The sequence below is a fragment of the Penicillium taxi genome (assembly GCF_028828555.1).
Source record: "Penicillium taxi strain IBT 34144 chromosome Unknown utg000005l_segment0_segment0, whole genome shotgun sequence".
Lineage (NCBI taxonomy): Eukaryota > Fungi > Ascomycota > Eurotiomycetes > Eurotiales > Aspergillaceae > Penicillium > Penicillium taxi.
The window spans coordinates 2,748,549-2,775,787 of record NW_026643207.1 but is presented as its reverse complement, the minus strand read 5'-3'; the positions used below and the strand labels follow the sequence as shown (position 1 = coordinate 2,775,787).

The 27,239-nt window shown below is 46.3% G+C and overlaps 10 protein-coding genes across 10 annotated transcripts; 4 read left to right on the top strand and 6 right to left on the bottom strand.

Annotated features, from left to right (window-relative positions):
- Nucleotides 1-2,027: 2,027 nt before the first annotated feature.
- On the top strand, nt 2,028-3,221 carry N7495_008355 (ankyrin repeat domain-containing protein; the record flags this gene model as incomplete). Its single annotated transcript, XM_057211006.1, has 1 exon — nt 2,028-3,221. The coding sequence occupies one exon, from the start codon at nt 2,028-2,030 to the stop codon at nt 3,219-3,221; it is 1,194 nt and encodes a 397-aa protein (XP_057060549.1).
- A 1,176-nt stretch (nt 3,222-4,397) lies between these two features.
- On the bottom strand, nt 4,398-5,912 carry N7495_008354 (uncharacterized protein; the record flags this gene model as incomplete). The annotated part of the gene is made up of 2 exons (XM_057211005.1): nt 4,398-5,814; nt 5,875-5,912. The coding sequence occupies 2 exons, from the start codon at nt 5,910-5,912 to the stop codon at nt 4,398-4,400; spliced, it is 1,455 nt and encodes a 484-aa protein (XP_057060548.1).
- A 656-nt stretch (nt 5,913-6,568) lies between these two features.
- Nucleotides 6,569-8,455, bottom strand: N7495_008353 (uncharacterized protein; the record flags this gene model as incomplete). The annotated part of the gene is made up of 1 exon (XM_057211004.1): nt 6,569-8,455. The coding sequence occupies one exon, from the start codon at nt 8,453-8,455 to the stop codon at nt 6,569-6,571; it is 1,887 nt and encodes a 628-aa protein (XP_057060547.1).
- A 2,079-nt stretch (nt 8,456-10,534) lies between these two features.
- Nucleotides 10,535-12,125, top strand: N7495_008352 (Zn(II)2Cys6 transcription factor; the record flags this gene model as incomplete). The annotated part of the gene is made up of 4 exons (XM_057211003.1): nt 10,535-10,591; nt 10,649-11,218; nt 11,274-11,411; nt 11,466-12,125. The coding sequence occupies 4 exons, from the start codon at nt 10,535-10,537 to the stop codon at nt 12,123-12,125; spliced, it is 1,425 nt and encodes a 474-aa protein (XP_057060546.1).
- A 101-nt stretch (nt 12,126-12,226) lies between these two features.
- Nucleotides 12,227-13,224, bottom strand: N7495_008351 (uncharacterized protein; the record flags this gene model as incomplete). The annotated part of the gene is made up of 3 exons (XM_057211002.1): nt 12,227-12,725; nt 12,786-12,918; nt 13,005-13,224. 3 exons carry the CDS (start codon nt 13,222-13,224, stop codon nt 12,227-12,229), a joined length of 852 nt encoding a protein of 283 aa, XP_057060545.1.
- A 1,357-nt stretch (nt 13,225-14,581) lies between these two features.
- lysB (homoisocitrate dehydrogenase lysB) lies at nt 14,582-15,857 on the top strand (the record flags this gene model as incomplete). The annotated part of the gene is made up of 4 exons (XM_057211001.1): nt 14,582-14,615; nt 14,675-14,715; nt 14,753-14,955; nt 15,014-15,857. The coding sequence occupies 4 exons, from the start codon at nt 14,582-14,584 to the stop codon at nt 15,855-15,857; spliced, it is 1,122 nt and encodes a 373-aa protein (XP_057060544.1).
- A 568-nt stretch (nt 15,858-16,425) lies between these two features.
- N7495_008349 (uncharacterized protein) lies at nt 16,426-16,869 on the bottom strand (the record flags this gene model as incomplete). The annotated part of the gene is made up of 2 exons (XM_057211000.1): nt 16,426-16,631; nt 16,692-16,869. 2 exons carry the CDS (start codon nt 16,867-16,869, stop codon nt 16,426-16,428), a joined length of 384 nt encoding a protein of 127 aa, XP_057060543.1.
- A 1,116-nt stretch (nt 16,870-17,985) lies between these two features.
- Nucleotides 17,986-18,948, bottom strand: N7495_008348 (alpha/beta hydrolase; the record flags this gene model as incomplete). The annotated part of the gene is made up of 1 exon (XM_057210999.1): nt 17,986-18,948. One exon carries the CDS (start codon nt 18,946-18,948, stop codon nt 17,986-17,988), a length of 963 nt encoding a protein of 320 aa, XP_057060542.1.
- A 737-nt stretch (nt 18,949-19,685) lies between these two features.
- On the bottom strand, nt 19,686-21,986 carry N7495_008347 (uncharacterized protein; the record flags this gene model as incomplete). The annotated part of the gene is made up of 1 exon (XM_057210998.1): nt 19,686-21,986. The coding sequence occupies one exon, from the start codon at nt 21,984-21,986 to the stop codon at nt 19,686-19,688; it is 2,301 nt and encodes a 766-aa protein (XP_057060541.1).
- Nucleotides 21,987-24,451: 2,465 nt separating this feature from the next.
- Nucleotides 24,452-26,272, top strand: N7495_008346 (pyruvate kinase CDC19; the record flags this gene model as incomplete). Its single annotated transcript, XM_057210997.1, has 4 exons — nt 24,452-24,575; nt 24,699-24,743; nt 24,801-24,847; nt 24,905-26,272. 4 exons carry the CDS (start codon nt 24,452-24,454, stop codon nt 26,270-26,272), a joined length of 1,584 nt encoding a protein of 527 aa, XP_057060540.1.
- Nucleotides 26,273-27,239: the final 967 nt, after the last annotated feature.

Here is a 27,239-nt window from a genome sequence, read left to right as displayed (position 1 = left end):
TTTAGATAGCCGATCAGTAATTACTAGACAATTCGTCGCTCTTTCTTTCCCAGTGGGTGGAAGTTCTGTGATGAAATCCATGGATAGTTCGGCCCAGATTCGTTGTGGAATCGGTAATGGTTTAAGTAGGCCTTGCTTCGAATCTCTCTAAATCGTGTTTCGTCCGCAAATTGTGTAATTCCTTAAGAATCTCTGTATATCGTTCGTTATTCCTGGCCAAAAGAATCTAGACATGTTCATTGGGTTGGGTAAACCCATACCCAACCCAACCCAACCCACAATGGGCTGGGTATGGGTCAGAAATTTTACCCAAAACCCATATGGGTTGGGTATGGGTTTGAAGTAAAACCCACACCCAGCCCATAAACCCATCTTTTTGCCAAGACTTTTATTTCACGTGATATTTGTCACCTAGTTAGTACTAGATTGAGGCAAAAATTAGGCACTAAGGCACTAATTACCCTAATTTAGTTTAGGTTGAGGCGAAAATCAGGCATTAAGGCATCAAAAATACCCATATGGGACCCATACCCAACCCATACCCACGTGGGTTGGGTTGGGTATGGGTATGGGTTTACCTTACCCCTGATGGGTTGGGTATGGGTATGAATTTTGACCCATACCCAACCCATGCACATGTCTATCTATGTGTAAAGAAGTTCATGGGCTCAAGAAGATTGTTATTTGTTGACAGCTTAATATTAAGGTTTACTTAGAATTATACGAGAACCCGGTGCTCACCTATATCACCCACCATCACCCTAATGAGATTTCTCTAGCTGCTTAAGGGTGAGCTGAATACTAAGGGCTTTTAGACTATTTTCCGCGTTCCATAGGTGGCTTAAGTACGGCTGAGCGGACGGGAAGCCCTGTTCTCCACACCCTGTGGTCGTATGTGGTAGAACGATTACAAAAGTGAACTAACTATAAAGCTAATATCATCAGGTGTGTATCGCCTTGGTGAGCAATGAGCGCTGCTTTAGCGTCGCGCGACCCATACACGGGACGTGTGGCGAAGGCCAGGAAACACGTTATCATGTGACCCTTATATAATACCCACACATACGTAAGATCTGTACATTCTTGACACCGAATTCGACTGCCATTCCTATTCTTTGCTTAATCCAGTGACTACAGCACTAACCTTGCCCTCTTCACTAGTTTTAATCGGATAGAGGAATCGCAGTATCCCATGGGACCGGCTCAGCCTCCTAATTCGATAATAACACTGTCGGAACGGTGACGTTCTTACGGTGCATATGCAACTAGTATTCTCGATGGAATAGATCTAGGTGCGTCGATGCGAAGTTGTAAGAGGTGTGTTATTCAATCTTATCCTCGCTGTAACTAAATAGACAAAACTCGCTAGATTCACTTCATGTCGAACCAACAGTATCGGAACCATTGGTCCTGTGCCCCACTTTGGTCTAGTGGTATCGACAAACACCCATTATTGGAAAGCTGAGGTTCCACTTATCTACTAGCGTCGTAAGCTTAGCAATGTCTGCCAACATTAGCAATATCGCCTGGATTGGCCTCAGCAACATCGGCCGTGTAAATCACGTCTAAACATTCAAATTGAGGCTGTTTATCCGCTCGGTCCAGGCAAGAGTAGAAATCAAGTGTGGACGGTGCTTTGGTGGATTATGTTTACCTCATCATAAACGTGTCTGTTCAGCATTTGCGGATGCGTGATACAACTGCCATGGCGTTACTGTGTAATGGCTGGCTGTTATCCCCACTTATCCATCTTAAAGAGGAATGGTCGACTTATTTTGACAAAAGAGAAATTAATGAGAGTTGAAGAGGCCCAATAAATAAATAAAAACCTTGGAAGCTCCGGAAGCCACAGGAAAAGAAAAATTGAACATTAGACAAGTCGTAAGATAGCTAAAATTTACACCCTTAACTGATTATGAACCTGATACTAATTGAACTTCATAGGTTAAAGTTCCAATTATAAAAGACATTCTGTCAGATCCCGAGGTCTGCACTACCGATAGGGCTTTTCAAAGAAGGAAAGAGCCATGCCTCCCACAAGCTTATTTCTGGAGCTGCCAAACGAGATTCTCTTTGCGGTATCTGCTCAACTTGATGACGTAAAAGACGTCCTTGCACTTACAAAACTCACCTGTCGCTCTTTGGCTATTCGTCTCGAGCCTGCATTTTGTTACCGAGCGCGAAGTCACGTCTGTACTCTTGAAGGGCCTGTTCTTCAAGAGAATGTTCTGGAAGGATATACTGTGGAAGGGTCTGTTCTGGAATGGGCCGCAAGCCAAGGCGATATAAGCCTCGCCCGCAAGCTTTTGAAAGACTGTAGGGCTATATCATCTCACAAAGATAGAGCCCTCTGTAGAATTTCCGGCTGTCATGCTAATGATTCAGCATCAGAAAATCAGAACTTGGAGTTTGCAAAACTACTTTTGGAGAATGGCGCGTCTGCTACAAATGGTCGAGACTGTAGTGGCTTTACAGCTCTTCATCATGCAGCTGGAAACTTCGAATCGATTGTGAGGCTGCTCTTAGATCATGGTGCTGATGTGAATGACCAAATAAATTCCGATGGTCGTACACCTCTTGATTGCGCAATACAGAACACGAAATGTATTATTCAATTCGAACCTATTGCGAGGCTATTATTTGCGAATGGCGCCGATCCAAATGCTAAAACCAAGTATGATCTGACACCTCTCCTCGATACAGTCAGACTAAGGGGACCGGAATATACAGAAGTGTTATTAGCGAATGGCGCTAGTGTACACTTCTGTCGTCGTGAAGACGGATTAATGCCACTTCACATCTCATTTGAGAGCTGTGACACTATGCGTCTGCTATTGAAGTATGGCGCTGATATAAATGCCACTGCTGATAATGGTTATACAACCCTTCATTTCGCTATTGCAGAGTTCCAGGAGGACGCTGTGCGGCTGCTATTGGAGAAAGGTGCTGATGTAAACGCCCGCACCGATACGGGCTATACACCTCTTCATATCGCAGTATACGGCTCGACGTTTCATGGCTTAAAACCTATGCGCCTGCTTTTGGAAAGGGGAGCCAATGTGAAACTCCAAGATGAGGAGGCTTTGACACCTCTTGACTGGGCAGTCAAACATGAACGGGAAGAAGCCTTGGAACTACTCTTGAAAGCTGGTGCTGATACAGAAGCCATAAATTCCCCCCTTCAGCTTGCAGCAAAATATGATGAACCGGAAGCTGCATAGCTGCTATTGAGAAGTGGTGCTGAGATTATGCCCCGAAATAATGTACAAACACCTTTGAATCTGCATATTCTTTAAACTACTTCTCTCAACCTATACTTCTTCAAAAGTTTTGGAGTTTGTAATCTGATACCCTTTTAGTATCCCCAACCACGACGAGCTGTTTTCATTTATCGATATTTCAAATAAGCATACATTGGAGCAGAGATTTGTTGAAATATGTTCAAATAAACTTATTAAAGCTACATTTAATCCTTAGCGCAACGGCCACAAATCGTTGTTCCAGACAAGAACATCGTCACTATCTTCGACGCTATAGTGCCAACACTCGAGGGCATTCTGTGAAGGCCTAGAGCTAATATTATATTCAGAACTAGCTAGGCACAAAACTGTGTACAAATTCCTCGAAGAACATAAAGGAATCGGTGTGGAATCTAGAATGAGATGTTCTTGAATCGCGTGGTGTTCTAGCCTGAAAGATTATCGGTCTTATGTTCATGCTTGGACTTGGATATTGGGCACCATGATCCATCACCGGGCTTCAGCCCGTTACATACGTGGTAGCTTCTCGTATATAAACTTGACATTCCGGGAAAGTCAAGCCGAAGTTTCGGCAGATTTGCTTCACCGTGTAGCAAAATCTCCTTATAAAAGATGGGGGTTAAAGCATAATAAATACCGTCGGTATTTGTTGTTGCTCTGGATTGACATCCGACTGCCAGCTCCGACTCGGTGGTTGGTAGATATGGGAATTGGTTTCAAACCAAACCAATTCTTATTTATGTAACGCCCCAATTAGTTATGCTATAATTCTGATTTTTTTGGTAATTTAAAAATTAATTTAAGGCTTGGTGTTACGGGATGAATATAGAAACAACGCTGTGCGGATCCGATGATGATCAAGAAGAATTAACTAAGGAAGGAAGGAAAAGAGGATCCAGCAGTATCCTACCCACGATCGTCGTCATGCATAATAAAGGGTTGGTAAACATGAAGACGTTAAGATATGGAAAAAAGCCCTAAATGATTTAAGGAAAAATAAGATTGAACAGCCTAATAAACTCTCAAAAATTAGGAGATTGATCAACTGAAAACCTCCCCGAATCACTGATTGCCTAAAGAAAACCTTTGGAAAAGCTATCGTGAGAAACAAAAGAACATAAGTTTTAACAGCTCTCATCACAGTTTCTTCTCCAACTTCTTCAGAAATCGGTTCGCGCGACTCTCCAGCTTCTCCGCTTTATCCTCCAATTTCCGCGGGCGTGAGGAATTCTTCGACGATTTCTTCGCATACTTTTCAATACCGGCTTGTGAACCAAATTCTACCTCTGTCGGTCGGTACACCTGGCTATGGATGTCATATTCGGAAGTTTCCGCTTGCTTTGGCTGCGGCTGTGATTGGGCCTCAGACGAGTTCGAGTATCCACCGATTGGCAGCGTCGCAGAGCGCTGAAGTGATGATTGCTGCGATGTGCCGGGCATCTGTTGTCCGTACATATATGCATTGTGGTCTTGTGGCGTCATGGAAATTGACGCGGGAGTACCTGGGTTCCACTGAGATCCGATTACTGAGTGGAAGGGTTGTTGGTATGATGGGAAGCCCGGGTTCTGCATTGTTGGTCCAAATGATGTCTGGTATGGGAGGCCGGCACTGGGAGGTGGAGAAGCGTAGCCTGTTGGCACATTTGAGTATGGTATTCCCTGCACTGAGGTTGGAGGAGGTGCGAATGAACTGATTCCGACAACACTGGGCCCTTGAGGTTGACTTGGATACCCAAGACCCTGTCCCTGGTCGGCTGCTGCTGCTGCTGCGAGCCCGGTGCCTGCGGCGCCATCCTCGGGAGGTGGGGTTTTCTCGCGGTGCTTGATCGGCTCTGGTGCTGCCGGAGCTGCCGGGTTATATGGGAGAGGAGCGAAGGCCCCAGAGTCCCTCTTCTCCTCTGTAGGGGTTTGGTATACGGAATTCTGAGTTTCCTGTTGCTCAGCTACAAGGCCAGCTGGAGGTGGTGGGAAACTGAGACTTTGAGGGGTGGTTTGCACGCTTGATACAGCTGCAACTGAAACTGGGGCTAGAGGCTCGGATCGAGAATTGCGTGTTTGTCCGTTCTGATATGCTGGATCTGAGACGGCCACATTTTCAAGCTTCTGAACCACGGAACTGATTTGCAAGTCTGGAGCTCGGTCTGTTTCTATCTGATCCGGGGATAGAAAGCGACTGACTATGTCCAGAAACAGATTTGAATCCTCCTTTGACCAGAAGTAGATGTCAAGAGTGTGAAGTAGGGCAACATTATGTTGTCTGCTGCTTGGGTCCAGTATCGGTAGTTGCCATTCACCCCTCAAGGAGCCGGAACCTGGCCGAGCATTCACTGTCAATGTGCAGTGAGACCCAAATCGAACGGAATGCCGTATATGCGCATTGTGAAATGACCCTTCAAATGCATCTTGGTCAGGAGTTCCAGGGTTGTTGGCAATCTCAAGCCTGGAGCTGTTTTGGTGGTGATTACGATAGACGTAGAGGTAGGAACCCTTATCAAAGCGATGGTGAATGGGTTTGGGAGTTGGCGGGGAGAAGTAGTAATGGATATCAGCAAATCTATGAAATTTAACATTGTTCTGTGCAAGACAACCGAAATGGCATGGAATTTGAACTCACACGTTCAGTACACGCTCTTCGCCGTGTCTCTGAGGCATATTGTTCTGAATAAGTTTGAGATTGTGGAATTGATGGTGTAGAACTTTTAACAATATCAAGAAGCAGCATTCATAGCGGTGAGGGGTAAAACTACATTGGCCCGTGAGACGAAGGGCGCTTAGAATGTGATGTGACAGGGCAATATTGACTAATATTGACTATAGCCCTGAACGTCTTAGCCTCATTGGCCCACATATTCTTTATTTAGACGAATGAGGCCATTGGACACAGTATGGTAAGATTGGTACTAGAACCGATATGAACCGATATTTACTAAAGTACTCTATAATAATGTATGAGACTTCATACGTTGACCTTTTCATGTGGTAGCGACACCATGATTCCGGATAAATAATGATATGATGGAGAACAAACATCCTACATCTTTCGTACTAAAAAAAGTAAATGATTTTTGAAATTTGCTCAGATGCAATTATGCTTGAAATATGAAACCAACCAATGCAGCAGTTTGAGATCTAGACCACCCACGGGTATCTAGTGATGATATCAGAAGCGATAGATGAAAATCTTTAAATAAAATATATGGGACAGTTCAAGAGTTGAGAGCACATCATTTGGATGTGAATTAAGAGTGAGAAGCAAAGACGATTGATTTTGCCTCAGGGTGTGGAGTCGAAAGAATCCAAATTCCAGTTTAGTTCAGTGTCAGACCAACAATGTCAATTTCATCAACAGTCGACTTTTCAGTTGAGGATTGCTCAGCAATAGTCGAAGTCTCAGTGTATGGCGATACTGTGTTCTCAGGTAAAGCAATTTCCTGCACGAATTTGGTGGCGTCTGGGTTCTCCAGAGTCTCAGGAGTGTCAACACTAGAAGATTCATCCTCGAAAGTAGGTTCTTCTGGAACCTGCAAGACATCGTCAATCAATGTGACATCCTTGACTTCCGACGGCGTCTGAGCATCAGTGGGTTCGATGCTCACTTCGGACAATTTGGTCTCATCTCCGCCAGACACAACAGTTGACTCCCCTGGAACTTCGTGTGTGGCGTTGGTAAGAAGTTCAGACTCGTTGCTGTCATCCCGGATTGGAGCTTCTTCAGTCAAGGGGAGGACTTCTGTTAAAACCTCCTTAGGGGCAGGTGTAAGATCCGCTGCAGCGGGTTGGGCCGGGCTCTTAGGCTCTGCAGTGCGCTCGGCTGTGGGTTCAGACTCAATGTTGACAGGCTCATCCTTGACTTCTTCGGTCAATTTGACAGGGGTCTCAAAGACTGGCTCGACAATTGTCTCATTTGGCTTCTCAGTTTCGGGCTCTACCGGAGTTTCTGGGATAGATTCCTGGGTATTTTCCTTGGCGCTCTCCCGCTTGTGCGCAATTTTGGTCGCATCATCCTTTTGCGCTAGATCCTTGGGAAGAACCTGGGACTTTTCAGTCTGTAGTCGCAGAGGAGCGGCCTTTGCCTTTGGCTGGACATTAACGCGCTCCGTTGCCTTTCCAATGGGTGCTCGGAGAGCCCTGGTGGTCGTGGTTTTGGGCGGGGGAACGTTATCAGTCTTATCGTGCGTCTTGTTTGCCGAGCTAGCAGTAGGTCGCATCATGCGTGTAAGGAAGCTGTTGTTTACTGGCTTGGTGGCAACATTATCATGAGCAGGCAAGGAGGGGCGAGGCTGTTTCCGCACATTTGTGGCGCCGGCGGCTGACCGTGTCGGGACACCAGATGCACTTTTGACAGAGGACTGCTTTGTAGATGTGTTCGCACTGGCTCGCGTTGTAGGGGCGGTAGTTCCAGTCTTTGCCACGGATGATCGAGTCGGCGCCGTCATGGAAGCAGGTAAGCGCACATGCTTAGTAGGTGCTTTGGGACTCGTCAAACTCTGGGGCGCAGGTTTCTGAGAAGGTACCGAGGCTCTTGTGGCCCGGGTGGTGGTGGGCTTGGTGGGATGTGTGGAAGCACGGTTGGTTGTATGAGTGGAAGCATTAGCTCGCTCCTTCGCTGTCTCCCGAGCTGTGGTGGGGTGGGTGGTAGCTGAAGCTGACATTGTTGAAGATTTGCTTGAAGCGTTGTTCTTGGGCGAATGAAGGGTAGGCGGGCGCTTTGTAGAGGTGTTCGGGATTGGTGTTTTGCGGGAAGCAGTTGTTTCCTTCGAGGAAGCTGCGTTCTCCACTGGAGAAGCCGGTTCTTCCTTAGCCCCACATTGCGCTGGCTCTGGCCGAGAGTCCTTCACCACCTGATCAAGGACCACTCGATCAGAAATACCATTATGAGGCGTCTCTACTTTGGCGGCAGGAGTTGGGGACACAACGCTATGTCTGTGTGACACCTCTTGTTCATTTATCTTCGGCCCAAAAATATCCGGCTCACTTCTTCCGCTTGTCTTCCTCAACGGTGATCCCGGGGTTGCCGACTGAATAGCTCCTTCAACGGTGACAAAACTGGCACGAACCCTAGAGAGTTGTCTAACGGCAGAGGTATCACACGAGAGAGGAGATCTGCCACGATCGGATGGGGAGGGGGTTTGGTTGGTCTCAAATTTGGCCAGCAGGCTACGAACGCCAGGATGGTGGGCGTTGTTATCCGCCATGATTTCAGTAGGTGTTAATTTATCAGGGGCATAGGGAGTAGTTGAGGCGTCGTGAGGTGGGCGCGTAGTGGAGGTAGAGAGGGAGTGGAAGACGAGATCCCACTTAGTTTCCCCCCTCTGGGGTAGCAAAAATCAAGAGAAAAACACAGTCCGCAAAGAAGTGTTGAGAGTAAACAAGAAGGGGAAGATGTGAAGAAAGCAGGAAACTCATACGGAGTTACTTCAATGCGCTAGTGATGATTAGCGCATCCAATAGAGATTCTTCTATTTTTTCTATTTCAGGGGTCAAGGGGGAATTGTTTCCATTTATTTGTGACAGCTTCATGATCTCATATAACTTATATTGCTTTTCTTTCATTTCCCATTGATTATTCCTATCCAATTGAATGATCAATTCCTTGATTATGTTGAGGCAAACAACCCAATCTGATCTATAACTATAGACACGTCCATTCGCATACTCCTTGCTTCAAAGTACAACATAAAACCCAAAGGATGTGCAGAACAAAACCGGGCCCGACCATGGATCAGGGACCCAGATATCGAAGGAATTCCGTAATCTGGGGATAGAGGAATCTTGGATCAAATTACCGAATATCTAAGACAGTGGATCTTTGTCTTCTTGCAATTATTGTGGTGTCAAGTGGCTTTGTGTGTCAGGGAGTATAGAGTGTAAGTGATACTAAGTGTTATGCATTGGTTTGCTTCTTCTTCTCCTGAAAACCAACGTGTGGCCTTGAAGACCGAGCACGATGATTTAGTCATGATTAGGATCACGTGGTAATTCTAAAGGTCACGTTATCTCCAGAACAGAAGTAGATTATAGTGCACTTGAGATCAAGCGAAACTGAGACTCTGTCCTGTCCTTAGCACATTTATTGATAGGGATAAGACTCATAAGAAAGATACCTAGTAATATGTGTATCCCCTAAGACATAAACGCAAGGATAGATGTTGAAACCCCTGCTATCGATACTCGAACCATTTATCGTGGGCGAAATTATCTCCATCCTCTTCCTCACTATATTCCTCACTTTCCCCGTCCTCACAAGAACCATGTCTATCTTCATTCTTCATCAAATCCATAACTGTAGCGTATATATATTCTGTGTCGCTGTCAAGCTAGATTGGACATTACCCTCCCCGCACTAATGGCTCCTCAATGATCATAAATGGAAGGTCATAGCCGGACATGTTTCAAGCAAGGGCTCACAGCATTGCTTTGTGAAGGTATGGTCCAGGCGTGGGCCATAAATTATTGGCTGTTTCGACTTTCCTAGTGACTTGTGATTGTTTTTAACAGAAAACTTCAGCCAGTACCCGAGCTCCTCGATATTTTGGATGTCGTTAAAGGCGGGTCTGTTAGGGCTTCCTGGAGGTATCCAATGATGCGGACTCGGTTCATCGCGTCTTTGGGCTAAGCCCGTGCTGGACGTAGACCCGAAGGTCGCGTAGATGCCATACCCATGGGCAAACTTCAGGAGATCATATGGATTTTGGTGAGGATCTGGCCTCCCCATGTACCGATTGAAAATTTCAACCACTGCTGCTCTCTAGAGCCCCATGAGTTCAATAATGACAACGCTGTCCTTAGTGGGAATTTCAAATTGGGTAGCGCTGTTGTTGAACCCATGCAACCGCTTGTTGGGGGAATGAATGCGATAAAAACGTTTCTCTTGCCAGAATTTTGTGAAGGGACGAAAACATGCTCGTCCTTAAAGAATTGGATTTTCTTACTTGTAAAGAAAGGCTCGGCTGGAGATGTTTTCATGGGGAATAGACATTAGAGGCAATATTTTGGTAGTGCTCCTGCTGGACAAACGAGGATTGAAATGGGTGAGTAAAAGGATGGGCAGTTACGCTCAAATTGAAAGACTATGGTGGCAACTACAAGCAAAAATACAGTAACTCCGTAGTCACAATGTGATCTAAGACTACTCTGATATCACTAGTTAAGCACAATTCCTTGGTTCAAGACTGCACTATTACCGTTTCGGCAAATATCTAGATGACTAATCAGTAATATGCGGGTCTGAGATCTCCATTACTCTTGAACGGCGTTATGCAATATGATCAAAGATGGTTGGTGTACCCCGTAGTAGAGGCTGTGCTCTCTGTGTGAAGCGTCGGGTCAAGGTGCGTACGGTCCAGGCGGGATGAGACTGATAGATTTGGAAATTGACGACGCTACAGTGTGATGAACGCATCCCAGAGTGCGCTAAGTGTGAGAAATATGGGAAGCCATGTCCAGGTTACAACAGGGGCTTCAAATTCATTACCGGAAAGCCATATAGAAGTCGTCGACGTTTACCCGGTAATGGTAACGATACCACAGACATCCAGAGCCCGGAATCTGTGAGCCCGAGCATAATCAGCAGTGACAGGAGATCAGCTTCTCAGGAGTTGATCCAGAGACATACTCAACTGTTTTTTGTGTCAGCAGATTTGAATGTCCTACAGAGCTTGAGTGCTCTGGTTGATGATTTTTCCAATCCAACACCCGCTCTAAGCCAGAAGTTTGTGGTCTCACAGTGGTTTGGACTTCTTCCCGATATCTATGGTCAGAGTAAAATCCTCGACGCAGCAATCAAATCGTTTGTTACACACCATCTTGGAAAACTTTATCGAGATGAGCGGATGCTCGTATACGCTCGATCTACCTACGGAGAGGCGCTGCATAGACTGAGAAAATCACTAGCAAATCCCTCAGAATATCTTTCCTCTCATGTTTTCTGCGCAGTTGTCATGCTATGCCTATATGAGGTAATTCAATCTCATCGTTCAATCGCTGGTTGCTCAGTCTTAACATCTTTTTCAGCTTTTTACAAATAGGGAGAATCCAGAATCTTGGATCAAACATGCTCAAGGGCTTGGGCAGCTGGTCAGGGTAAGAGGACCTGGCCGCTATCGTAATAAGCTTGATATTTCCCTGCTCAAGGTCTCTCGAGGTTTGATCGTAAGTTCGATACTTTGAAACTTCACCTACGACAATTATGACTAACCAGAATAGGTCATGCACTCGATGTTTTCCGGCGAACCATGCTTTCTGGCATCGAATGAGTGGCATCAAACGATGAAACACCAATATGTGACCGACATGCCTGCTGACTATCATGACATCATTGAGAGTTTCTTTGCCTACTTTACATATGCACCTAGTCTTGTGCACAAGCTCTTCAGTCTCAGAGAAATTGACCCGACGACTCCAGAGGCATTTCAGGTGGCATCAGACGCTCTTTCACAAGCTCTGGATATGAGGAGCAAATTGGACTCCTGGTATGACCAGTGGTGTAAAATTGCCCCACTTCCAGTTGAAGAGCTCTCAACAGATGACGCCCTATATCCCGTCATTTTAACATATGCTGGTTTGACTGATGCTCAAATATACTGTGGCTACTACTCCTACATGGTTATTATTCACGAAACATTGAAGAATTTGGGCTATATCGGTCCCCACGCAGATATGGTGGTGTATTACCGGGATCAAATCTGCAAATCAATCGAATTCAGCAGCAAGGGAGCCCTTGGTCCCTACAGGGTGGGATTTTCCTTACGGGTTGCAATTGAGGTTGCTGACCCTGTGACAAAATCTTGGATCATAAATCGATTAGAGAAATTCTCGAAGATTTACGCAGCGGCCCAGCCAGAAAACTACCAACCAGTTCTATGACGCGAGGCAAAAATAAAGGGTTGCAATTAAGAAGAGCTATAAGGCTAACTACCATCATCCTATAATGGCCCCATTCTCAAAGCAAATTGAGTTCAACAGAATCAGTTTGCAGAGCCTTCAATGTCAATCGGCGTGATATAATCCTCCATCTCAGTCAGCCTCATTGGCTCGATGATAGCACGTGTGGCCAATAGCAGAATGACGATAATGACCTCCATCAACAACCCCATACCAGCTAGCACACCAACGTCACCGGAGGCAGGATTGAAACGTGGGGGTCCATACTCTAGCAACAAAAAGTAAATAATCCGAACGCACAGGAATGGAAGAGTGAGAGAAATTAACAAAATCCCATGGTGTCCTCTCACAGGCAAAATTGAACGAGACTTCAATACGAACCAAACAACCAGGCCACAAACAAATGCAAAGGTGACGACGAGAACCATGGATCCTGCTTCACTAAGAGTGTGCATTTCAATGCTTCCTCCAGCCACTGCAAGAACAATGGCAACAAATACAGGGAATCTGAAAGCATGTATCGCGAAGCGCTGCAATTTCGAGTATCTTGATTTCCCAGGCCCGTATTCTCCGGTCTGGCCACTATGTTCAAAAGTCAACAGCTGTTCAGTATCCAATTTGAATTGACTAAAGTTGGCATACCATCTCAAAAGAACAAGGCTGACTTCAAATAAAAGCGGTGAAAGGCCTACACTTTGCAGATTAATCTCCGCAATCAGCATGGCTTGACTTGGGTGTGAGGTCGAAACAATCATGGCTGCGCTTGCTATACGGACTGTGACCATGTTAAATCAGCAACTTGATTTGGATATTGGTTTGTCGCAAAGGCTTCTTTCATCACTTTCCATCCGTGGAACTCACCTTGGGCCAATAAGCCAACCATACTCCACCAGCAGTAGAAAAAGCAGCGTGCAGGATGTGGCTTTTTGTTGTGGTGCCAATATCGAGACTCTTGCATATATCTCATGGGAATTTGGATAATATGGATGACTGAGAAAAGGACAAGTTCTGCGATGGCAATGTCGTGCACTCCTTTCGGGATCGAGTCATCTATATCATGAGAGAGGAGAGTAGTGGGCATTTTGATGATGCTTGAAGGCAGTGACTAGATTTCAACCAGGAAGATATACTGCTTCATATAATGATCATTGTATTATTTTAAGACTTACGAGATTTATGGAGGGCTTAAATAGTCTATCCACGCCTTGACAGCTTTTTTTTTTTCTCGTATTGGTATATAACTTCGCGGTCACTGACCACTTCGGGTTTAGCGTAGAACATCCGCAACCTTAAAAATCATAGGCTAATTTTGGTCCTTCCAGACCTTTGGAAGAACCAATCAGTACAAATCAATAAAAAAGTGATATCATTAGCTTGAGAAGCGAAGGGGTCAACGTGACAATTCTATCCTTATTGACTGTATGGTGCCACGAGGTGGGTCTGAGACTCTTAGCTTCAATGCCAAGATAAATTTACTATAGAATTAGTTATGCGTCTGATCACGTGATTTTCAATATCTTGTAGGGTAAAGAAGTTAATCATGGTCTCCTGTCATGTAAAGTCTGTTCTTACCTATGTATCCCTCGTCGGTGCTTGGTCTTACCTAGGTATCCTTTAGATCCCCCCTTTCCATTCGAGTATACCGGTCCCTCGAAAATATGCGTCTGATTACCAAAGTAAACAGGCAAAAGCTAGTGGACGACGCCAAAAAGGACAGGCCAGTCATGAAGCAGGGCTTATAGAGCAGCGTCTCGAGTTCTACCACTACATCCCATCCGCCTCATTTACGACATATAATGGTGAACAACAGCTACCTATTTCTTTCCCCCTTGATAAGTCACGATTACAATGTTACGAACCTAGCGAACGCACACGCTAGAACTGTACTTACTTCAGAGGATGGGTTCGAAACCAAGCTTAGGCATGTCGATATTCATCGACATTGGCTTCGCCAGGAGGTGCAATTCGGCACCATTAAGGTGGAATGGGTGCCAACCACCCAGATGGTAGCCGATGGCTTTACCGAGATCTTACCTAGACAGCGGTCCGAATCTTGGGCAAATCTACTCAATATGGAAGATGTGGAAGAATTGATCGAGTAAAACCCCTTAATCAAGGTCTACAAAAGACCAACCATGCAGGAATCCATTGGTTGGAATTCACTTTCTCTCGCGGTATTTGGCCTATAAAGGATAATCAGATGATCGGAAGTACCTTTATTAGCATGGGCTGTAAATTTCGCTCAACAATTTTGAATACATTGATCCTTTGAACGCATAATACTCCATAGCGTACTCCGTACTCTGTATTCTGACGTTATTTCCTCCGGATTCCGGAGTCTATCGGATCAATAATCATCCGCATCCGCATCCACATCCTGTACAAAAAGTGAAGCGCCGATGACGGAGTCATCCAACAGGTAACCTTGAAAAATAATCATGGCTTCTGCTGCTGCTCGGACTCTTCGCATTGGTAAGGCTTTTCTGTCTACTAGTTTGTTGTTTCAATTGAAGCTAATTGAATCTGTACAGGTCTCATCCCCGGAGACGGTATCGGACGGGAAGTTATCCCGGTATGTAGCTCATGCATAATGACACATACGAAATCAGTTTGCTGACCGTGGCACAATTGATGCAATACAGGCCGGCCGTAAGATTCTGGAGTCTCTCCCCTCGTCGCTGAATCTCAACTTCAGCTTCGTTGACCTGGATGCCGGTTTCGGTGCCTTCGAGCGCACCGGCTCCGCTCTGCCCGACAAGACCGTCGACACCCTGAAGAAGGAGTGTGATGGTGCTCTTTTCGGTGCTGTCAGGTAATACATGATGCGGTTGACCTCAATTAATTGTGCTCTACTGACACAATTGCGCTAGCTCCCCGAGCACCAAGGTCGCCGGCTACTCATCCCCCATTGTTGCTTTGCGCAAGAAGCTCGACCTGTACGCCAACGTGCGCCCTGTCAAGACCACCGCCGGCAGCAGCAACGGCAAGCCAATTGACCTCGTCATCGTTCGTGAAAACACCGAGGACCTGTATGTGAAGGAGGAGCGGACAACAGAGGGCCCTGACGGCAAGGTCGCCGAGGCCATCAAGCGTATCTCCGAGCGGGCCTCATTCCGCATCTCCACAATTGCCGGTGAGATTGCTCTCCGTCGTCAAAATATCCGCAGCTCCGCCTCCGGTCTCATCACCCGCGCTGAGCCTATGGTTACCATCACCCACAAATCGAACGTTCTGTCACAGACCGACGGCCTGTTCCGTGAGACTGCCCGCAAGGCTCTCGCCGACCAGAAGTTCTCTTCCATCCACGTTGAGGAGCAGATTGTGGACTCCATGGTCTACAAGCTTTTCCGCCAGCCTGAATACTACGATGTTATCGTTGCTCCTAACCTGTACGGTGACATTCTGTCTGATGGTGCTGCTGCGCTTGTCGGCAGTCTGGGTCTTGTTCCTAGCGCTAACGTCGGTGACAACTTTGCTATCGGTGAACCCTGCCACGGCAGTGCCCCCGACATTGAGGGCAAGGGCATTGCCAACCCTATCGCTACCCTGCGTAGTGTTGCTCTGATGCTTGAGTTCTTGGGCGAGCCCAACGCTGCCGCCAAGATTTACACTGCTGTCGATGCTAACCTTGATGAGGCCAAGTTCCTCTCCCCCGACATGGGCGGCAAGGCTACCACCCAGGAGGTCCTGGATGATGTTCTTAAGAGATTGTAAGAGATGAATTTAACAAAAAAACTTGCGTTGATGGAGGGGTAAAAAACGACCTTAACTTTCCCGTCTTCCGTTGTTCAAAAACAAATATTATATATATATTAAACTACTTTAACTACGTCCACTTCGAATTCAGTTTCAACGACATAGTTTTGGCTATATAAGCAATGCGAACTTCTTTCAGCCTTAGAAGACGCCTAGGCTTTTGTAGACTATAGCAATAATAATGGCTCATTCCTCAAGGCAATTTCAAGCGAGCCTTGGAAGTATTCAAGCTATATCAATACCAGGCCCGTAAATTCGTAGAGATAATGACTGCGCAGACTACCTAGGTATCTAGACAACCTTAGAAGATCGAAACAACTACCTAGGCACTGTTGTGAAAATCAACATATAAAATTCATAGAACTCCTGAGGTCCAGACAATCTACCACAGCACTATTAGAACATTTATTGATGTATCGCCCAGTTCACAGGGTTTACTGAATATTCCACGCGCTCAATAACCAAGATTTTGCCTGCATAATTCTTGGTATGAACCTTGGAAAGTGTTGGTCATAAATACTGCACTCTAAGCAGCTGCAGATGCAGCTGCAGAAGATGAAGAAGGCGAGGGCGTTGTTGCATCACAGCTGCTACCAACAATAAGATCGTGCATCGCACACTCCAGCTCGTTACCTTGATCATCATTATAGGCAATTGTCTGGGAACCGTCGTTGGTCATGCTGATTTCAACGCCTTCGCAGTCGGGGACAGTTAGATAACTGCCAACGAGAGCTATAAGATATTATTGTTTAGCGAGCATTCCATAAAAGGATTCAAGACTGAAAGACTTACTGCAGGAGAATCCGTCCGCGGCAGTACCGAAGCTTTGGCTGTTGGCACCACTGCAGGCAGGGAAGTTGTCTAGGCGAACATAACAGTCGGTACCCGAGGTTTGAATTCCAAGGAGTGGGGTGGCGATGGCTAGACCAACGGAGAGGCCAAGGGCCAGGATGGAGTTGGTGAATTGCATCTTGATGATAGTTTTGTTTAAGGTTATAAGCTTGATATATCTTATGTGGATAGGAGGCGCGAAGTCTTTGGAAATTTGTTATTTAGGTATGTGTAAAAAAGCGATTTTTGAAATAGGAAGGAAGATACAGGTTATATAAGGCATATTCACCCTGAGATCCACCACTAGTGATCTCCAGGGGCTGTAGATCTAGTAAAATCGTGTACTTATCAAACTGTTAATTAAGTATTTAGACAGTGGTACTTAATCTGCTACAGGAATATTAAGAAATAGCGGCCAGAGATCACATGGGCAAGGTACTAAGCTCTAGATACTTATTGAACACTCTCATGCCCACATTTCGGGCTATAGGATTTGGCCCCGAGAAATGAATTATTCCGCCCTAAGGATTTGGCCCCAGTGGGCCAAATCAAATTAAACCACCCTAGAAAATAAATATACTTCTACTTTAATACCACATGAAACGGAGAAGATCCAAACTCTTGGAAGTAAAGTGCATGGCCAAGGGTTCTATGGAGCAACGGACCCCAATTATTTCAGCTTTTCTGCTAATCTTGGAGGGAGGTTATCCATAACTACGAGGTATTTGGTTAAATCATATTGTGACTTCCAGTCATTGTTTATAGCTTTACCTACATTAAATACGGACCTGGACATCTGAACGAGGGATACGGCTCTTAGAGTATTTTACTTCTCATATATCTACTTCAGCTCAAAGGTGGATTAATTAACCTGATAGTGACGGGTTTCTTTGAAACCATGGGGCTTTAGATAAAAATGTAGGATATTTACATATTGTATATTTATAGCTTTCCATAATTTTGAGGGACCAAAGGAGTGGACGTCAGATTTAAAGGTAGTCAGCATTAAGTGGATTCTTAGTTTCAAGTAAACTGCTATCAACGGGCCATGTTTGCCTCTCCATTCTTGGCTTTTCCATTATATCTTCTTATTCTAGATCCATGGACTGCTTGTCGCATTCTACTATACAGAGATCATCTTTGTCTAGGAGTTGATGCAAATCTCGAACGGCATTCTTGAAATGCTGCAATAGATGGATGGAAGAAGTTGCGTCATTATAACATCTATTGATGCTTGAAGAAAGATGAAGCTTAATCAACCGAATCTAGACCTCCACAATGTTCTTCCCCACGTAAAAAGGAGAATTGACCTTCCTAATATGTGGCCAAATACCAATGGAAGTCCAAATTTCAACCATGTGAACGGCCGCCAGAGCACAGCCTTCGGCACCATGATCTGCATATTACCGCGTTCGCTATCTGTGGACTTGTGCTCCTCAGATGTCCCTGTAAATGCCCTAAGAGCATCTACCATGATTTTGACTGTCGCCTCAGGTTGACTCAAAAAAGGCGAGTGGCCTGTCTGTAACTCCCTATGCTCCACGCTGCAACCCATTTCTCTCGCCATGCCTATCTGCATCCGTTGCACTAATACCGGTAAGCCCCGATCCTCCACAGTACCAATATACCAGACTGGTAAATCTCTCCAGCCAGCATATGAGTGTTCACCACCCTCAAACAATGCCTTGAGGCTCTGGTCAGTAAGCTGAGAAACCCAAAACTCAGCCTCTTGCTGTGGCAAGTCGTGATAAAAGAGCTCACGTGGAGGAGTCACAAGCTCTGAAAAACCGGTTTTCGAATTGACGCGCCAGGTAGGAGGTGGGTGGCCTAAGAATGGATCCATAAAGGATAGTCCTGAGAGGGTGAAGCCAGAGGCTATGAGGATGAGACCAATGACGTATCCACTCTTCTGAGATTGGCTTGAAATGGTGTCTTGTGGCCGTGTGAAACCCTTGATAGCACTATTGCCAACCATGCCGCCATAAGAGTGCGCAATGACTACTACATTGCGCCCACGGACAGTCTCGTTGGTTATCGCTTCTCGTGCGACATCAATATCATCCTTGAGGGCTGCATCTGGGTCTCCAGAGTTTGAAGGAAGACTGATTGAGACACATTGCAGCTCAGATTGCTCTTGGATTATTTTGATCACTTTCTGGTAGCATTCAGGTTTATGCCAAGAGCCAGGTATGAAGAGCAGCGTTGGTAAATCGGACATCACTAGAGTAGATGTGAATTCTGATCAGGATTCGGTGACATTTATTTTATGATAAATTTCAATTTGCAGAGAATCCAGAGATAATTGAAATAGTTCACTGGTGGTGGTTGGAAATTGCTTCCGCTTGCGCTTGATCGGATCCGATGGTCGTCGGAGCCGCACCCTATTATCACATGACTAGATTGAATTTTCTCTATGATTTTTTCGTCTGGTATATAAGACTGCTAAAAAGACTGGTGGGAATTTGAAGCAGGTATGAACTAGCACTTGAAACTCGAGCCCCATAATGTAGGTGAGGTCCCAATAGATCAGAATTCTATGGATAGAAACTCATATCCCAATGATTTGTCTGCTTGCTCCAGTAGTGACAGGAATGCAACATTCCTACCGAAGGATACATCAACCCAATACCAAGGGCCTAACGAACATCTCTGTTAGCAGGTCAAGCGTGATTGGGACAAACCCGATTTGTCAAGTGGGCATATATTCCCAGTGGCATGTTATTATCTCAGAAGCGGGATGATAGAAGATAGGATTAACCCGTGAAGAGACGCTAGTCACATTAGCTAGTGCGATAGGGATGAGGATTAATCCTGGTCTGAATGATTATATGCAATTTTGAGGTCATCAACCCAACCTTGGAAGACTATATACAGGAACAAAGAAGTAAATGACAGGATATTGCTCAACGTTGATAAGACATCACAATACATGAACCAGATAGCATTTCCAACTGATCACCACATTGGAGTCTCTGCCATATGCGGAAGATCCGAACTTCCTTCATCCTCCAAGATATCCTCTGATAGGATCCCAATACCGCTATCAAAGCGGCGACGACTCTTGCCGCGGCCAAACTCAACATCAATGAAGCGGGCTGTGTTGACGGGAGTTATGGGATCACTGCCCATGACAGTGGTACCATTGGACATCAGGTCGTCTGATTTTAGTTCCCAGTTTGCTGCGCGCACTTTGGCACTACGGCGCCCGGAGTTCACGGTTTCCTTCATGTAGGCAAATGAGCGCGCTTGCTCCGCAGCCCACTTCTCCAGGAGCTCATCGCGGGCATCAATTTCCAGCTGCAATTGTTCTTCAAGGCTAGCGTTGATGAACCGAATACGCTGGGTCTCCGATCTGGCTGTTTCAAGGGTGGTGGTGAGCTCTGAGATGCGCACATTCAGAGTTCCGGCTTCTTGCTCGTGTCGCTGGACTTTTTCATTTGTATCTTTCTGGAGTAATTCAACCGCCCTGGAATGCTCCTTCTCGAGAGCTTCAATATGTGTAGTGAGATCGCTGGCGCGAGTATTATTCTGTGTCACAATAGCCTCAAGCTCTTGAACGCGGATCTCATTTGCGGCGGAGGAGACCTCCATTGCAGATCGTTGACTCCGCTCGCTGGCCAATTTCTCCTCCATGGTGGAAATTTGCTGAGTATATTTATCCTTCATGGCCAAGTTCTTGTCTTCCAACTTGCCAATTAGGTCTTCAAGGCCCTTCATATCATCATGGTACTTATCTAGGGCAGCGTTCAATCTCCCGATTCCGATATTTTTCTGAAGGTCTTCGTTCTCGAGGTCTTGCAACTTGATCCGAGTGTGGAGCATATCACTTGCAGAATCAGCAATGGAGCCCTCAAGCTTGCCGATCTTTTCTGCGGCTGTCTCATATCGTAGCAGTAGACTGTCGAATTGCCCTCGAAGAGCCTTTTCACGACCAACCGAGCCATAGTGGAACTTTCGCTCGTTTCGAAGGTCTCTTGCCAGACCCTTGACACGTTTCACCAGAGCACCTAATGTTGCTTTGCCATTATCAAGACTAGCACCATTGGTCTCACTAGGAATGGCTCGCTCGAGGTCGAGGCGTGCTGAGCGGAAGGCACATCGCACATTGTCGACTATGTCTTTCGCATTTTCACCCGAAAAGCCCATAGTCGAACACTCTTCGTAGATGCCTTCAAGAGCTTGTGTTGCATCAGAGGCACGAGAAAGAGCTGTTGTCAAGATATTGACAACATTATCGAAGAAATCTGGCGGTGAAGATTGGCGAAGAACTTCTCCCAAACCATACTCCTCCAATGCCGGCATGTGCGACCGACAGGCATTGAACAAGGCAGTCTTTTCATTTCTTGCGGCTTCCAGATCAAGCGACAGAGACTGAACTTCAGTGTCTTCGACATTATCCACAGCCGTTTCACCACATAGACTCGTATTGTCGGAAATAGGCGGATTGGAATCCAGTATAGGTCTGAAATCAGGTGAGCTGGAAGCCACCACGGTACTGTCATTGATCATGAAGGTGTCTTCATCATCACCAACTGACAAAGCGGGTCCATCCAGGTTGCTTATAGAACCCACAGAAACGTCATCTTGAATCCAAGTAGATTCTTCCTCCATATGCCTAGACTGGGGCAGAGGAGATGTCCAATGGGAACTGTAGGAATGTGACTGGTGTTCTAGGTTGCCCCGCAGTTGTTTCATTGCATTTAACTCTTGTTGCAGAGTATCGCGTTCTTGACGCAAAATTTCTACATTCTTAACGTAGCTTCTCGCCTCGCGCTTCTCACGCTCGATATCATTAATCTCGCCACTCAACCCGATTCGACGAATTCTTCGTTGAGTTCGCTGATCCAGAATCTGTCGTAGCGGGGTGAACTGCATCACTCGTTCAGAGGATGCTGGGGTAAATGGATCTACCGGGTCAAAGGACTCTCGGGAACGCATTGCTAGTGCTGAGCGTCGCCGCGCTTTGCAACTCGGTGACACCTCTGCAGTCTTTGAGAGTGCGTTAACAGAAGTCCGCTGCATAGCAGGGGTTAATCCAGTTGAGCAAGCACTGCGATGTATTCGAGGACCAGGATCAGAACATCGAACCCTCTTTCGAGAATTCCTGGGAGTGCTTGCTGATCTTTGCAGGTTATGTGCAGGATGGTCTGATATAGGAGCTATGGCTTGTCTTGTTCGGTGAGAAACCGGTGACGAGCTCCGTGATGTTCGAATCGAACTGTTTCTTCGTTTCTTTGCTAGCCGTCGGGTTTCCATGTTTGCTTTGAGAAGTTCGGGACTTATCAATCGTGGCGAAGAAATAGATTAAGATACTGAGAGAAAGATTTGAAGATGGAAATTTTGGTACTCTTGATGGGATGAATGAAGTTTGCAGAAAATGAAAAAGGTGGACCAAATCCTCCCTTGGAAAACAATAAATGCAGGAGTTGAGAAGCAACTCCACTTATTGGTGCTTTTTCAGGCGCGTACAATTAGGTACAAGTCGATCACAACATAAATACACGCTGTGGGGCTAGTTTGTTAAGCAAGGCTCTCGCGTGTCAGGCTGAGACTGGGTAAACATGCTGCTTCTTTTGGCGATCACGTGGCTTCGAGGACTATATCTATCCATGACAACACTCACCGCCAATCGTATCCAGCTAAGAGCTGATAAATGGAGATTGAAAATAAGTTAGTTGATTTAGCTGACTTTGCATCAATGCCTTACTGGATGTGAAGATACATAGTAAATAAAGGGAATAAGAACCTTGCAAGACCGCGGATGAGCGTTCGTTGATTGAAATTGCATAGCAAGCTACCTAAGGTTAAATAAACAGCGAAGCATAAATTAAAATGAATCAAAGAAGGAAAATAAAACCAAAAAGGGACCTTGTATTCGTATAAGAATCAGAAGGAATGAGAGATTCGAGGTCTATGGGTGCTATTTCATACCAGGAATTGGAAACTGTTTCGGTGATCAATTGAGGGCAACTGTTCCAAGGTTTTCGGCCGTCAGAAAAATCTAGTAGTATAGACTGAAGTCTACTGAAAAAATAAGTAGGCTAAGAAGATACAGAGCGAATTGTGCATGGAAGAGATATCAATCAGAAAGAAAAAGCACGAAGGTATCGCAGTATTAAAAGCCCAAGGACGCCAAAACTCGGACAAGACGTTGCAACTCTGACCATGATGAAAGGACAATGCAGTAAAAATCAGTCCAGCTGTGTTTGGCAAGTACCAATTCGGTGAAGTAAGATGGAGACATTACATATTGCCAGGCTATCTCTGCTAGGCACATCGCATAAGTAACCACGCCATCTAAGATCGTAATCTTTGTCTCCACAGTATCGTCCAACCACCATCATGGCCGACTATCAGGTCGGAAAAGAATGGAAAGGAACGGGCATCAAGAATCGTAGGGTAAGTCGCGGGAGTGGGGTGGGCTGACTGATTACCGCCTCCGTTCGAACCAGCTGGATGAGCCCATCACGGCTACGGACTGATCCATAACCCACTCGCCGACACCGAGATAGTTGTCAATCCAGTGCTTCACATCTTTGTTCTCAGAGATCTTTTCGGAGTTGAGACTAGGGCTGTCGACGCCCCCGCACGCTACCCAATTCTGGGCGGTGCGCGAGGGTGAACCGAGTTAGTCTGCTTGTAGAACCATATCTCTCCAGTCGCGAAAAATCCGCAAGCTCAGCTCATAGACAAAGCAAGCAAGATCAAAAGTTGACTGGAAGAGGGAAGGGGGGGGGTTGGTATTTACGTGAGGCCTGTGGATCGTTTCACGCCAGCCAGGAAAGCGGAGACTATTACAAGAAAATAGTTAGACCTAGTCCATGGTAAGTAATATCATAAGTTTGAGGGCAACTTACACAGGACAGCATCGAATGCGTAGTGGGTAAGACGCCCGAGCTGGTTGAGATCATAGATGTCAGTTCATCATAGTGCCACTCGAGCTGTTCACCGGGAGACAAGAACAGCAACGACCACGCCAGAGAGACGAAATCATACCATTTCTACTGATCGGGAATTTTGAGTATGGGAAGAATGAAAGTCTCGAGATAGTGGCAAGGGCAAGGGAATAATTATAGACGCAGGTGATGGGCAGGCGATTAGAGTCACGTGTGTTTTCTATTTCACATGACATCAAAGAGACAGCTGAGCTTTCATGACTAATCAAGGATAGAAGTATCTCCGGCTCCGATGGCCCTTTGATATCTCATCGATAAGAGCATCACCGAAAGACCGTTTCTGTCAAAAGGTCCCGAGAACAAATTGGCTATCTCTATTTGTCACGTTTACTGCTCATAGGACTGCAATATACGATGTATAGCCCAGCACCTCTTGCTACAGCACGGGCCACGCCCTTTTGTATGATTTATTTAACCCATTTTTTTCTGCTTGTGGTGGGGTACGCTGTTGCCGATTTCCTCTTAGAGTAGATAGAAAATATCAAGAAAAAAAAGGGAAAAAAAGAAAGAAGACCCAAGGGGGGTAACATGCAATTAGGTTAAGCCAAGCGCAAAATGTACACCGCAGCAACCTTGCGGAAGAGAACCGAACCATTTTGGTGTGGGCGGAGATACCAATCGGCGGCCGACATTTTCCCTCCCCGGCCCCTCGCTCAACTTCTTACAAGTTCTCGCCCCTCCCTCACCTTTCTTCTTTTTCTGCATCAACTTCTTCTTTGCTACCAACTTTTATTAGTTTGATTAGCTTTATTCACATTCCACAAAATGGCGGCCACAAGCTCTCTTGACCACCTTGCCAACCGCATGAAGCTGGAATGGCACTCCAAGCTCAGCACTGAGATGACCCCGGCGAAGACTTTCCGCCGTACCTCTATCATCTGTACCATCGGTATGATATTCCTTAGAAATGGATTGTTTATATCTCTCTCCCTCTCCAGTTCAAGCTTGTTCCCTGGGGACCCACAACAAGAGAGAGGGGAAAACTTGTCACTAACCAATAATCATTTTACAGGTCCCAAGACCAACTCGGTCGAGAGAATCAACGCTCTCCGCACTGGTACGGCAACTCGATGCCCTCAATCGTACTGAATATATAATTAACTGAATCATATAGTCGGCCTTAACGTTGTTCGTATGAACTTCTCCCATGGTTCCTATGAGGTTAGTACTTTTGCGATTCCCGACGGATGATGAACCAAGCACTGACATCGGTCGTAGTACCACCAATCTGTCATCGACAACGCCCGTGAGGCTGCTCGTATTCAGTCCGGTCGCCCCCTTGCTATTGCCCTTGACACCAAGGGCCCTGAGATCCGTACCGGTCTCACCGTCGGTGAGAAGGACTACCCCATCGCCGCCGGCCATGTGATCAAGATCACCACCGATGAGGCCTTCGCTGAAGCCTGTGACGAGAACACCATGTATCTCGACTACAAGAACATCACCAAGGTGATCTCCCCCGGCAAGCTCATCTACGTCGATGACGGTATTCTGTCTTTCGAGGTTGTTGAGGTTGTTGATGACAAGACCTTGCTGGCCAAGGCCCTTAACAACGGTAACATCTCCTCCCGCAAGGGTGTTAACCTCCCCGGTACCGACGTAGACCTCCCTGCTCTGTCCGAGAAGGATATCGCCGATCTGCGCTTCGGTGTCAAGAACAATGTTGACATGGTATTCGCCTCCTTCATCCGCCGCGGCAGTGACATCCTTAAGATCCGTGAGGTCCTCGGTGAGGATGGAAAGAACATCCAGATCATTGCCAAGATCGAGAACCAGCAGGGTGTTAACAACTTCGATGAGATCCTCGAGGAGACTGACGGTGTCATGGTCGCCCGTGGTGATCTCGGTATCGAGATCCCCGCCCCCAAGGTGTTCATCGCCCAGAAGATGATGATCGCCAAGTGCAACATCAAGGGCAAGCCCGTCATTTGTGCCACCCAGATGCTTGAGTCCATGACATACAACCCCCGCCCCACTCGTGCAGAGGTTTCCGACGTTGCCAACGCTGTTCTGGACGGTGCTGACTGTGTCATGCTTTCTGGTGAGACCGCCAAGGGTAACTACCCTTGCGAGGCCGTCAAGATGATGTCCGAGACTTGCTTGCTCGCCGAGGTCACCGTCCCCCACTTCAGCATCTTCGATGAGCTCCGTAACCTGGCTCCTCGCCCCACCGAGACCTCCGAGTCCATTGCCATGGCTGCCGTTAGCGCCAGTCTGGAGCTGAACGCCGCTGCCATTGTCGTCCTTACCACTAGCGGTCGCACTGCCCGTCTGCTGTCCAAGTACCGCCCCGTGTGCCCCATCCTCATGGTCACTCGCAGCGAGGCCGCCTCCCGCTACTCCCACTTGTACCGCGGTGTTTGGCCCTTCTACTTCCCCGAGCAGAAGCCTGACTTCAACGTCAAGATCTGGCAAGAGGATGTCGACCGCCGTCTTACCTGGGGTATCTCCCACGGTATGCAGCTCGGCCTGATCAACAAGGGCGACCCCATCGTCTGCGTTCAAGGATGGCGCGGCGGCATGGGCCACACCAACACCGTTCGTGTGGTCCCCGCCGAGGAGAACCTCGGTCTGAGTCTGGAGTAAATCTTCGGCGCCAAATAGTAAGCGGGCCCGACATTTTATTCGCATTTCTTTTTAGCTCTTGCCGGTGCGAGAGCTAGTTCGGTTCATCTTCTTCTTTTCGCTCTTGCGTGTTTCAAAATCGAAGCTTGTTTCTTTTTTTTTTTTCACCCTTTTCTCTTTCCACCCTTTCTGTTTCCGTGGTCTGGGAATTCCATGGTTCATGTACATGAGACGAATTTAATGCCTTCAGGTCCAAATGGTTAGCTTAGAAATTTCCATAAACCAAATAGAAAAGGCCTGGGCCTTCTGCATTAGCTCTGTTCATCTGTAGCACCTGTCCATATTTAGTATGACTTGAGAGAAGCATAGGGCTCTGGATGCAAGCGCATATCAACCGTAGAGCCTTGAAACACCGAAAAAAAAATATATGTAATGAAAGAGGGAAAAGAGGGAGAGAAATGTATTGCGGGGAGACGAAAACTAGGTCTTGCTCCCTCGGTTGAGGTCGCGTATGTCCGTGTCACGTATTGTCGGGATCATAGCGTTGATAGCGGTCAATTTCACGCCTTTCGCATCCCACCCTTGGAATATGACTTTGAAGAGAGAATGAGAATAAGAAAAGGAAATGCAGGAATCAAATTGGATTACGGATCATTCAAATTCGGTTTACGGAATTTGCTAAGAATTCCCGATCCGGTCATTTTGCCCCGTTTCTATCCCGATTTTCGCCGAGTCGTTTGTGTCAGCAATCGGCATGAGGGACTAAATATTACTACTTATGCTATTGATATGAAGAAGACTTGTACTACATAGATAGGTACTACCGTACCACGAGACAATTGAAAGACGGTAACTGAAAGGCAGCTGTCACGGCTTAACTAAGAAATTAAGCTAATGTATGTTCAACAAGTAACATAACCATGCTCATTGCTCATAAAATAGAAAAAATTGTGTGTTCAGACATTTACATCAGTCATAAGTCATTAAT